General features: G+C 52.3%; 1 protein-coding gene across 1 annotated transcript in view; it reads left to right on the top strand.

Moving 5' to 3' along the window:
* Window positions 1-31: 31 nt before the first annotated feature.
* Window positions 32-12,276, top strand: part of SEMA4G (sema domain, immunoglobulin domain (Ig), transmembrane domain (TM) and short cytoplasmic domain, (semaphorin) 4G) — a 16,738-nt gene continuing 4,493 nt past the window's right edge. Inside the window, exons 1-14 of the mRNA XM_011935533.1 lie at window positions 32-90; window positions 3,363-3,505; window positions 3,597-3,745; window positions 4,016-4,078; window positions 8,075-8,173; window positions 8,738-8,831; window positions 8,968-9,081; window positions 9,290-9,459; window positions 9,543-9,712; window positions 10,323-10,467; window positions 10,593-10,815; window positions 11,049-11,164; window positions 11,297-11,472; window positions 11,632-11,693. Coding sequence (XP_011790923.1) covers window positions 3,382-3,505; window positions 3,597-3,745; window positions 4,016-4,078; window positions 8,075-8,173; window positions 8,738-8,831; window positions 8,968-9,081; window positions 9,290-9,459; window positions 9,543-9,712; window positions 10,323-10,467; window positions 10,593-10,815; window positions 11,049-11,164; window positions 11,297-11,472; window positions 11,632-11,693 — 1,705 coding nt within the window. The 5' untranslated portion in view covers window positions 32-90; window positions 3,363-3,381. The remainder of the gene's footprint in view (window positions 91-3,362; window positions 3,506-3,596; window positions 3,746-4,015; window positions 4,079-8,074; window positions 8,174-8,737; window positions 8,832-8,967; window positions 9,082-9,289; window positions 9,460-9,542; window positions 9,713-10,322; window positions 10,468-10,592; window positions 10,816-11,048; window positions 11,165-11,296; window positions 11,473-11,631; window positions 11,694-12,276) is intronic.

Here is a 12,276-nt window from a genome sequence, read left to right as displayed (position 1 = left end):
CCAGCCGCGGCCCCTTCCTCTCGCAGCTGGTGCTGTGGGGCCGCGGAGCCGCGCGTTGCTGTCTCTATGGCCCTGGATCCGAGCGCAAAGGTGAGCAAGGCGGGGAGTGCGGGCGGCGGCCTGGCCTGAGTCGGGGGGCTTCGGGCCAGGGGTCGGGCAAGGCCTTCCCCACGTCCATTCTACCTTCCAAGCTGGGCCAGGCCGTTCTCACCGCCAAGTCCCCCGATTCTGCATGAAGGCTCTAGAGGGGCGCGGGCCAGGCCTCGGGCTGCGCGGGGTGCAGACCGGCCATCACGGAGTCGGGGACCAGCATGGGGAGGGGTCCGCGTGGCGAACAGTGTTCCCCAGGATCTGGGTCACGTCTCCCGGCGTCCGGCGGGATCGAAGGAGACCTTGTCCTCGAGCTGCAGCAGTAGAGACTGAGGTTAGACCTGACGAAGGGAGAGAACCGCGGACTGTCCAGGATGTTGTAGGAAGGGCGTACCGGGGGAGGGGCTCTCTCAAGCCAGGAGAGACCACCATCCTACTAGGCAGAGGGAGTTACCGCCTACACGAGGCAGGTGGACATCTGGGATGAAGGTCGAGAGCCTGCTGATCCTCCATTGATCCTGTTTTAAGGGTCTCTCCTCCCCAATTCCCTCCACCCCAGGATCTAATAGAGGGAAGGTGATCAGAGTTCAGGGGGCTGGCCCTGGGGAAGAACCCGAACTGTGGAACTTGGGGTGGAGTGTGGGGCGTGGATAGGAGACCTTAAACCCGCTTCACCACTGAAGGGAGGGGTGGTATGCTCCGCCCCGCCCACTTAGCCCCGCCCCCTCCCAACAGGTTAAGTGGGGGTTGAGAGCGCCAGCCCGTCTCCTACCTCTAGAACTGCAATATACATCAGGGTGGAGGAGTACTAAGTTATGCGTTCCATTCCATCTTTCCTTTGCTAAAGCTAGGGGCCTCCTCCTGCCTGGGTTAGTTTCCCATTCCCTCCCTTGTAGAGCGGCCTTGACTTATGCACCCATCCCATCTGACCATGCAAGGTCAGAAGCCTCCCCCATCACCCCCCTCGCACACATACACATACACACACACACACACACTTGAAATTGGGCCTTAGAATTGGGACTTTCAGGAACGCAGGCAGGGTTCTTCTCTGCATCTCACCCCAGTGGACACTAGCAGCCCCCAAGCCTATGGTGAAAACTGGACCCCTGTATGCAGGTGTGCTTCTCTCTGCATGGATGTAGTTGTGTGTTCAAGGACTCTGTGTGAACACACATGTACTTGACCCTTCTGTGAACATGATTGCCTGGCCCACTACATCAATGGGTTTGTGTGCATGTCCCCACACATACATGTGTATGGATAGAACCCTCCTGTTGAATAGGTGCACCGTCCTTGACAGAAACCCTTATGTGTGGGTTTATCTCTCCTCAGCCTCTGAGGCTGTGTGACCTGCTGAATGGATGGGCATGTAAATTCAACTTCACATGTGAATATGTATGATTACCTGTGGCTGTGGCCCTGTGTGAGCATATGTGTGCACAAACCTCCCTGTGAGTGTATGCGTGAGTGACCCCTGTGAATCCATGTGTTCACAGTCCTCCTTGTGAATGTGTATGTGTGTGTATGTGTGCACCCATGTGTGTGTACATCATCTTCCTAGAGTCACCCACGTGACTCTTAAACTGTAAGTGTGACATGCACCACACTGAGTGGCTCCTCTAACCTGGGGCATGTTCCTCCTAGCCATAGTGCTCCACACACATGCCTTTTGCACTGAGCAAATAGGAGGTCCCAAAGGTAAACAGGTGTGCCTCCACAGGGAGGGGTGGGGCATGGCCAGCTTGCCTGAAGCTTCCTGCTGTCCCAGCTCCCAAACAGGGAGCCTATACCCTTTCAGGATCAAGGAATCCTCTTCTCTGCCTTTCATAGTCGACTCTTCCCCCTCAGGGCTCTGCCCCTGCAGTGCTGACCTTTACCTCTTGAATAAATGCTCCTGTTATCCCTCTGGCCAGTTCCTGATTCCTCCCCTCTTTCCAAGGCCAGAGAGTTAATATTTGACCTGGGAGAGAAGGCACCAGTGGCACCCTCTGGCCCTGCCTGTGGGTGACAGATGAGATGGAATGGGTTAGGTCTCTCCACACCTCACCCAGCCAAGGAACTCTTCAAGGAAACCCTTGGTGATTAGGAGGCCTGTTACAGGGGTTGGGAGAGGCCCGCCACCCACCCCCATTCCCTCCCCAACTGGTTGGCTTGAGGGAGGGTCCAAGGGCTCAGGGATCCCATCATTTACCTTCTTCACATTGCTTATGTATCAACTGGCCTTGCACACTACAGCCTCCTGCACAGACATTACACCTGTGCAACCAGAGGGACCCTAGGTACCCACCCCAATGCCTGTGAATGCCTACCTGCAGGTAGGGACATGTGTGGATGCCTAGCCAGAGGGTGCAGTACAGACTGGCATGGGCAGAGATTTGTACCCCCTTAGAGAGGAATACCAAGGAGAAGTTATAATTAAAGAGAAATTCCAGAGGGAGCTCTCAGGCCAGGGAAAAGAAAAAACAAAGGGAAAGCAGGACAAAATAAACAAAGGCCCATTAAACCTCTCTGGTCAGGCCTTCCTGCATAAGGCACCCCCGCAGGCAGCAGGGGCAGCTGCTGACCGAGTTGCATCTCATTGTTGAGAGAAGCAGGCATTCTCTCAGAGAACCCCAGCTCCTTTGACTTGAGGGCCTAGCGGAGCTTCTGACTTGGCCAGAAGAGGGTCATGACCTTGGGTTCGGGTTGTGGGTGTCTAGGGTCTTGTAAGGAAGGTAAGTTCCACCCCAGCCTCCAGCATCACAGCAAAGGGATAGACAGAATGATTGTGAGTTGATCCTGTCGTGGGCGTTCTGTGGATGCTGGGCCTCCTTCCTTCAGTGCCCCCTGAAGTCTGGGTAACGCCATCCATCTTCCACCCACATACAGATCAAAGAGCTTTTTTTTTCCCCTGTTTTTTCTTCAGAAAACGGACCTCAGAAAACCAGGACTAGCTCTACTGTCGGGGGCAGGGTGACCCCATCAGTAACCTACAACCCCTCTAGAACTTCACAACTCCCTCTCACCATGGAGTTTGCATTTGATGCAGAAAGGCATGTGACCCCTCCCTCCTTCTGACCTCTTAGCTGGGATTCCATGGCCACACAACCCTGTGACTCCATGTCCCCCCGATTCCAGGACCCCCCATGGCCCCATGATTCCTTGACTCCCATGAGCTTATGACCCCTGACCTTCCAAGTGACTTCTTTGGACTTTGACCTCTGTGACTGTGCTTCCCATTCCCTGCCCCTACAACCTGTGACTCTGGCTCCCTTTGGGGGTCTTGTTAGTCTGGGCCTCCCCAGGAAGATGTGGGGGAGGCTGTGGCCCCTCCTCCTGAGCATCCTCACAGCAACTGCAGTCCCGGGACCCTCACTGCGGAGACCATCTAGAGAACTAGATGCCACCCCTCGGATGACCATACCCTATGAAGGTTAGACCCTCAACCTCAAAAGGCAGCAGGAGCCAGGGCTGGGGGTGGGAAGGCACCCCAGAACTAGACTCACTGTACCTGCTCTCCCCAGAGCTCTCTGGGACCCGGCACTTCGAGGGCCAAGCCCAGAACTACTCAACACTGCTCCTGGAGGAGGCCTCAGCAAGGCTGCTGGTGGGAGCCCGAGGTGCCCTGTTCTCTCTCAGTGCCAACGACATAGGAGATGGGGCTCACAAAGAGGTCAGGCCCTGGAACCTGGACCACCCAGAGGGTCTCCATCCTCATCCAGCTCCCTGGGACCTCAACTTCCTGAAAACCCTGCCAAGCCTTCCATAGCCCCCTGGTCAGACAGCACTGCCCTTCCCAGCCCAGGTGTCCCTTGCATTCAATGTTCCTTCTGAAATTGATCCTCACCCCAATTTCCCCAGCTCCGTGGGGTCCTGTTGCCTGGTCCTATGAGTAATAGGTATTGGGGTGAATGCATCAGCCTATTCCCTTTGCCCCCACTAGATCCACTGGGAAGCCTCCCCAGAGATGCAAAGCAAATGTCATCAAAAAGGGAAAAACAACCAGGTATGTCATCTGCCCTGTCCCCAGCTCCTTTCCTCCTCTTCTTCCTCAATCAGGGATGCCAGGGTTGTTGGGGACACAGATGGGTAGGTACAGACCTGCCAGTAAATCTCAGCAACCACAGTAAACATTGTAAGCATTGCCAGAGTGGCAAGCCATGGGCACAGCATTTTTTTTTTTCTGTTTTTGCGGTTGGGTCTCACTCTGTCATCCAGGTTGGAGTACAGTGACATGATCATAGTTCACTGTGGCCTTAAACTCCTGGGCTCAGGGGATCCTTCCATTTCAGCCTCCTGAGTAGCTAGGACCACAGGCATATGCCACGCCGAGCTGAGTATTTTATTTTTTGTAGAGACAGGGTCTTGCTATGTTGCCCAGGCTGGTCTTGAACTCCTGGCCTCAAGCAGTCCTCCTACCTTGGCCTCCCAAAGTGCTGGGATTACAGATGTAAGCCATTGCACCTGGCATCTGGGCACAGTACTTCTAATTCAAACATCTGGTGGCCTACTAGCTTGTCCTGCAATGGCATCTTCATCTCCTCTGGGATCCCAAATAATCATCATAACAATAAGTAGGCTGGATGCGGTGGCTCACATCTGTAATCCCAACAACTCAGGGAGGCTGAGGGTGGGAGAATAGCTTGAGTCCAGGAGTTCGAGACCAGTCCTGGCAACACACCAAGACCTGTTGTGTCAAAATATATACAAAAAAAAAAAAAAAAAAATTAGCCAGGTATGCTGGCATGCACCCGTAGTCCCAGCTACTTGGGAGGCTGAGTGGGAGTATCACTTGGGCCTGGGAGGTTGAGGCTACGTGAACTATAATTAAGCCACTGCATTCCAGCCTGGATGACAAAGCAAAACCCTGTCTCAAAAAAACAGACCAACAAAAAACAGTAAGTAACCTCTACAGATGCTTACTTAGGATGGAGTTACTTCCCATTAAAGCCATCATAATAAATTGAACCATTGTTAAGTCAAGGATCATCTATAGTAAGTGCTGATTTAGCTGTTATCTCAGTTAATTCTAAAATAACCCTATGAAATGGTATTATCCTACATTTCACAGATGAGAAAAATGAGGCTTTGGTCAAGGAATAGTTGAAATACCCAGTATTCCATGGAGAGGCATTAATGAAGCGTCAGCCCTTTCCAGCTAAAGAATAGGGTGTCTCCAAGGGTCCCCTGTCTGGCTATGTAATGGCTCTATCTGGAGAGCTTTTACAAAATAAACAACCCTGGGCTGGGCATGGTGGGTCACACTTGTAATCTCAACTCTTTGGGAGGCCAAGGCAGGAGGATCACTTGACCCCAAGAGTTCGAGGCCAGCCTGGACAATATAATGAGACTCCATCTCTAATTTAAAAAAAAAAAAAAAAAATTCCCAAAGTCCACTGGGCCAAGGTGGGCCGGGGGTGGTGTTGGGACAGCTGCATTTAAAAAGGCATCTCCAAGAGCTTCCATCAAAGACTGCCTCTTGGTGCAGCACGAGTAGAAAACAGGGCTGGGGAGGCAGGTGGAACCAGGTCATAGAAGGCCACAGATGCCCAGCTGGGAGTTTGGGTTTTATTCTGTGACAGTGAACACCCTCACAATTTGATACTGTAGAGGCTCCAACTTTAATGTATCGCCCAAATATATTATAAATGCAGGTGCCAAACTCAGTAGGTCTGGGGAAGGGCCCAAGTTCTGCAATTCTAACAAGCTCCCAAGTGAAGTTGATGCTGCTGGTCCCCAGACCACACTTTGGATAGCAAGGCTTTATAGAACAGTTCCCAAAGCATGTTCTGAGGAACACTAATTTTCAAAGGAGGGGTTTAAATGTCAAATGAGTTTGGGAAACACTGCATGCCCAGTCCCACAATGCACAGCAACATCCTTCAGGCTCCAGTAAAGATAGGTTTCACCTGTGGTTTCTAAAGTTATTTGAGCAGAGAATACCTCCCTACCCCCCTTTAAAAAATGTAAACATCCGCTGGGCGCGGTGGCTCAGGCCTGTAATCCCAGCACTTTGGGAGGCCGAGGCGGGTGGATCACGAGGTCAAGAGATCGAGACCAGCCTGGCCAACATGGTGAAACCCTGTCTCTACTAAAAATACAAAAATCAGCTGGGCGTGGTGACACACACCTGTAGTCCCAGCTACTTGGGAAACTGAGACAGGAGAATCTCTTAAACCCAGGAGGCGGAGGTTGCAGTGAGCTGAGATCATGCACTACACTCCAGCCTAGCGGCAGAGCGAGACTCCATCTCAAGAAAAATAAATAAATAGAAATAAATAAATAAACAAACATGTTGGGGAAACATCACTATAGGAATATTTTTCTGGCCCCAGGCACTGGATGGATGAAAATAGGCTGAGTCTGGAGGCAGGAAAAGCAGTGAGGAGGCTGGGGCATCATTTGGGTCAGAGGAAGGGACCTGAGCAGGCTTATGGAGAGGAGGGACAGATGCCAGTGGCTTGTACCAGGTGAGGGAGCAGGAAGAGACACAAAGAGGCCTGTATGGATTTAAACCCTGGGTAACAGGCAAGAGGAGGAATCATTAACATGGCAAAGGAGTCAAGAGACTGGCAGCTGAGGGCATTTGACAGGCAGAGAAGACCAGTGTGACTGGAGTGGGGTGCGTGAGGCCAGAGGAAGGGGCAGAGTCCCATCACACAGGGCTAGGAGCATGTGGGACTCTATGTTCAGGTCACTGATGAGCCGATACAGTGGTGTGATCCACTTGACTTTTTTTTTTTCAGACATGGTCTCACTCTGTTGTCCAGGCTGGAGTGCAGTGGTTCACTGCAGCCTCGACCTCCTGGGCTCAAACAATTCTCTTGCCTAAGCCTCCCAAGTAGCTAGGGCTACAGGTGCATGCCACCACACAGAGATGAGGTCTTGCTATGTTGTCCAGGCTGGTCTTGGACTCCTGGGCTCCAGTGATCCTCCCACCTCAGTATCCCAAAGTGCTGGGATTACAGGTGTGAGCTATCACACCTGACTAGGTTTACATTTTTAGAATATCCCTTGGAAAGTGGTTGGAGAGTAGCAAAAGTGTGTTGTTTGGTAAAATATCTCTGGAAGGAAACTTCAGACAATAGTAACAGCAGTCTTCTTTGCAGGCAACCTGGGAGACAGGGATAAATGGGAGACTCCTTGTTTATAACATACGCCTTTGTACTTTCTGAGTTTTATACTATGTACATGTATTCATCGTTGACTGAATAAATAGCTGTTATAAAAGTCATTTTTATAAAAGAGAAGGTTGGGAGGAGCTATCAGGTAACAACTGCAATTGTCTAAGGAAGAGGTCATGGTGGTCATTTGGACTGGGTGCTGTTGGTGGAGTCACAGTGGACCAAGTCAAGAGACATTTAGGACAATGAATTAATTGTGGAGAGGGACTGAATGTGGGGGTGAGAAAGTAGGAAGCAGCAAGGATAATTCCTGGCTTCTAAGTTGAGTCGTAGGATGGATGAAGTGAGGTGGGAAAGACTGGATAAACAGGTTTAGGAAAGATGTAGGTTATGGAGGAGGGGATGAACTTGGCTTCTGACAAGGTGAGTTTAAAGCATCCCTGGGATATCAGGTGGAGAGCGAGCTGGCATCTAGGGATAGATTTGGTTGTATCACCCCAGCGGGGAGGGCAGGAGTTCCAAGAATAGAAAGAGTTGCTGAGAAGGAGCTGAATGGGAGAGGAGAAGCACCTCAGGATGGTGGAATCCCTGGCAGCTCTTGAACCAGGGGTGGAGGGAACGGCAAGAGACACAGGAGATACTGGCAAAGTGGTGTCAGATAATCTGAGGGACAGAGGAGAGAAACAGTGTCATGTTACTGGGAGGCCAAGGAGAGTGAGTTCCAGGAAATATTCTGGAGCAGTGAGAAGGATCACAGGTATCTTGGAAAGAACCGTTTGTCCTGTGGGTAGGGACAAGAGCCAAACTACAAGCTAGACTAATGGAGGAGGCCTCTAGTCAGTCAGGGGGCTCACAGCCCTCTCCACCTCATCCCACAGACAGAGTGCTTTAACCATGTGCGGTTCCTGCAGCGGCTCAATTCCACCCATCTCTATGCATGTGGGACTCACGCCTTCCAGCCCCTCTGTGCAGCAATTGTGAGTATACCTGTGTTGTGCCAGATCTCTGTTGACTTCATTAGGGATGGGATCATGTTCGAGATGCCAAAGAAGAGACTCAGAGCCAGTGAAGGAGACGGATGGTTTATTAAGGGGACTTCCATACAGGACAGTCCTGTGGTGGTGGGCTGCACTGGAGAACCACTCCCCTTTGTAAAAAGTATGCAGTTTATATAGCATTTTCACTCAGCAGCCTCCCCCTAATCACCTCCACCTGGCAAACTTCATTTAACCCAAAACAAAGGGACTTGATCCCCTGGATGGCATGTGTTCCACAGGATGGGCTAGGGGCTCATATGTTCTTCATAGATAAGGAGTGAATCTCTGGGTTGGCCACTTGCAGATTTGGAACTCCAAACATACATTGTTTTTAGGCCATAAGGTCATTCTCAGGGGATGCTTAAGTTATTGCTGTCAGGTGCATCTGCCGTACAACCTGCCCCTAGCCCTGATCGCTGATCCCTGACCCTAGATTGATCTGACTTGGAGCCACTGTCCCTACCTGTCCTCTGAACCAGTTACTGTTGGTCCCTTGTTCCCTAGGATGCTGAGGCCTTCACCTTGCCAACCAGCTTTGAGGAGGGGAAGGAGAAGTGTCCTTACGACCCAGCCCGTGGCTTCACGGGCCTCATCATTGGTGAGCAGGCCCTCTTCCCTATCACAAGCATGATGTTTTTAGGATGTGGATCTCATCTCTAGGACCTGCCACCATGTATGTCATGTGCCCTGTTGTATATGACATGTCTCTCATACCTGGAATGTCCCCATGCCAGATGGAGGCCTCTACACAGCCACTCGGTATGAATTCCGGAGCATTCCCGACATCCGTCGGAGCCGCCACCCACACTCCCTGAGAACTGAGGAGACACCAATGCATTGGCTCAATGGTTAGGAGGATGAGGCACAGGATGATGGGGGGTAGGGGACTATTTCTTCATTTTTACTCCCTTGGCCAGCTGACCACCCCACCCCCAAATCCCCAGGTGAGCCTGTCCATTCCATTCCTATGTGTTGTCAAGTGACGGGTAGGCCTCAGAGTGGGGGAAAGGGGTCCCCAGCCTGTCTCAAAAGCCTCTCAAACTGCCTGACCCACAGATGCTGAGTTTGTGTTCTCCGTCCTCGTGCGGGAGAGCAAGGCCAGTGCAGTGGGTGACGACGACAAGGTATACTACTTCTTCACGGAGCGTGCCACTGAGGAGGGCTCTGGCAGCTTCACTCAGAGCCGCAGCAGTCACCGTGTGGCCCGTGTGGCTCGTGTCTGCAAGGTGGATAGGGCTGATGTTGGGGCATGGGTATAGAGGTTGGACCTCTGACCCTGGCCCCTTAACCAGTACCCCTACGTCCCCAGGGAGACCTGGGAGGGAAGAAGATCCTGCAGAAGAAGTGGACATCCTTCCTGAAAGCCCGTCTCATCTGCCACATTCCACTGTATGAGACACTGCGTGGGGTCTGCAGCCTGGATGCTGAAACCTCAAGCCGTACACACTTCTATGCAGCCTTCACGCTGAGCACACAGTGGTCAGTGCAGAGACAATGGGGAGGCAAGGAACTGGGGACAGCATAGGGGCTGGAGCAGAGGTCAGTGAAGATGAGATAGGATCCACTGTGGGGAGGTCTGGCTGCAAAGTGAGATTTTTTTTTTTTTTTTTTTTAAGAGGGAATCTCGCTCTGTTGCCAGGCTAGAGTGCAGTGGCGTGATCTCGGCTCACTGCAATCTCCGCCTCCCGGGTTCAAGTGATTCTCCTGCCTCAGCCTCCCGAGTAGCTGGGACTACAGGCGCCCGCCACCACGCCTGGCTAATTTTTGCATTTTTAGTAGAGACGGGGTTTCACCACGTTGCCCAGGATGGTCTCGATCTCTTGACCTCGTGATCCACTGGCCTCGGCCTCTCAAAGTGCTGGCAAAGTGAGAATTTTAAGCACATCAAGCTAGAGAATCAAGAATTTTAAGCACATCAAGCACATAGAGCCAGAGAATGAATACAGTGGTCCACTGACTCACAGGAGAGGCCCTGTGGGACTATAGCTGGGGTTGGCCAGGGTAACAGTGAGCTTCAGGCTGAGCATGGGCTGGGGGGCAAGCTTGACTCTGTGTAACTCGCCCCCCTTGCCCTATGTCCCATTCCTAGGAAGACCCTGGAGGCTTCAGCCATCTGCCGCTATGACCTGGCAGAGATCCAGGCTGTCTTTGCAGGACCCTATATGGAATACCAGGATGGTTCCCGGCGCTGGGGTCGCTATGAGGGTGGGGTGCCTGAGCCCCGGCCTGGCTCGGTGAGTGCCCAGGCCTGGGACCAGTGCTGAGCAGAGCCCAGGGAAGGGTCAGTGAGTCTGGCCTTGTGGAGAGGGCAGGCAGGTGGTGGAGTCCCGAGGTTCACCACCTTTGTCCCCCACCCCAGTGTATCACAGATTCATTGCGCAGCCAAGGCTACAATTCATCCCAAGACTTGCCATCCCTGGTCCTGGACTTTGTAAAGTTGCACCCACTGATGGCTCGGCCCGTTGTGCCCACACGTGGACGGCCCCTGCTGCTCAAGCGCAATGTACGCTACACACACCTTACAGGGACACCTGTCACCACGCCTGCTGGACCCACCTATGACCTGCTCTTTCTGGGCACAGGTGCTTCTGATCCCAATCCCTGATCCCTGTTGGCCCTGATCACTAATGCTTCTGAATCCATTAATTCCTGCCATGACTAATCTGGAGTTCCCAATGTCCTGAGGGTCCACTGCTCCTGGCTGAGTCCTTGTTCTGGACCTCATGACTCCTGAGCTGTTCCTATTAGGCCTCTTGCAGGGTGCTGAGAACAGATCCCATAGTTGGGGTCTGACTCTCTGCTCTTTCCATGCCAGCTGATGGCTGGATCCACAAGGCCGTAGTCCTGGGCTCTGGGATGCACATTATTGAAGAGACACAAGTGTTCAGGGAGCCCCAGTCTGTGGAAAATCTAGTCATCTCTCTAATGCAGGTAACCCTTCTCTGTGACCCTTAATATAGGCTTGCTGAAATAGGAGGAGGGAGTGGGGAGGTTGGGCAGAGGCTGTGTATCTGTAAGTTTGAGTAGGGGCATTGCTGACCAACTGTCCTATCTGGCTCCCAGCACAGCCTCTATGTGGGGGCTCCTAGCGGAGTCATCCAGCTACCACTCTCCAGCTGCTCCCGCTACCGATCCTGCTATGACTGCATCTTGGCCCGAGACCCCTACTGTGGCTGGGACCCCAGCACCCATGCCTGCATGGCAGCCACCACCATAGCCAACAGGTCCCAGGGAAGCAGGTGAGAAGTGGTGGGGGGTGAGAGTCACATGTGGCCTGAGTGGAGGAGGAAGGCCTGGGGGAGTGCAGGGGCTAGTTATTGGTAACAGACCTATCTACCCTGTCACTGGGAAACTGAAACCCAGTTCCCCTTGTTCATAAAACCTATCTTCTGTCCCAGGACAGCACTGATACAGGACATAGAGAGAGGAAATCGAGGCTGTGAGAGCAGCAGGGATACAGGTAAGTGACTCATACGAGTGTGGGTCTAGCCGCACAGCCTCTCCTCTTTGCCATTTACTGCTATGTGTACGTACACGTTTGTATCTGAGTAACTTTGGCTGTGTGCATTTGGTAAGGATGACTCAAACGCAGAGCCTGGCACAGAGTAAGTGCTCAACAAACATTTACTGCCCAAATGAATTATAAACTAGGAAATACATTCAAGATGTGAAGTGTGTTGTCACTTCTAGAGCTTATAGCCAAGTAGCGGATGACAAGGGTTCAGGAACGTAATGGGTATTTCCCCAAGGGAGATTAGATGGCTGAGCTGATATCTGAAGAAAGAACAAAAGTTAATCATCATAGCTAAGATGTATTAAGTATTTACTAGGCCGGGCGCGGTGGCTCAAGCCTGTAATCCCAGCACTTTGGGAGGCCGAGACGGGCGGATCACAAGGTCAGGAGATCGAGACCACCCTGGCTAACACGGTGAAACCCCATCTCTACAAAAAAATACAGAAAAAATTAGCTGGGTATGGTAGCACACGCCTGTGGTCCCAGCTACTCAGGAGGCTGAGGTGGGAGAATAGCTTGAGTCCAGGAG

The sequence above is a fragment of the Colobus angolensis genome, unplaced genomic scaffold (genome assembly GCF_000951035.1).
Source record: "Colobus angolensis palliatus isolate OR3802 unplaced genomic scaffold, Cang.pa_1.0 Scaffold144, whole genome shotgun sequence".
In the NCBI taxonomy this organism is placed as follows: domain Eukaryota; kingdom Metazoa; phylum Chordata; class Mammalia; order Primates; family Cercopithecidae; genus Colobus; species Colobus angolensis.
Note: the sequence above shows the minus strand (reverse complement) of the source record. Positions and strands in the feature narration are given on the sequence as shown.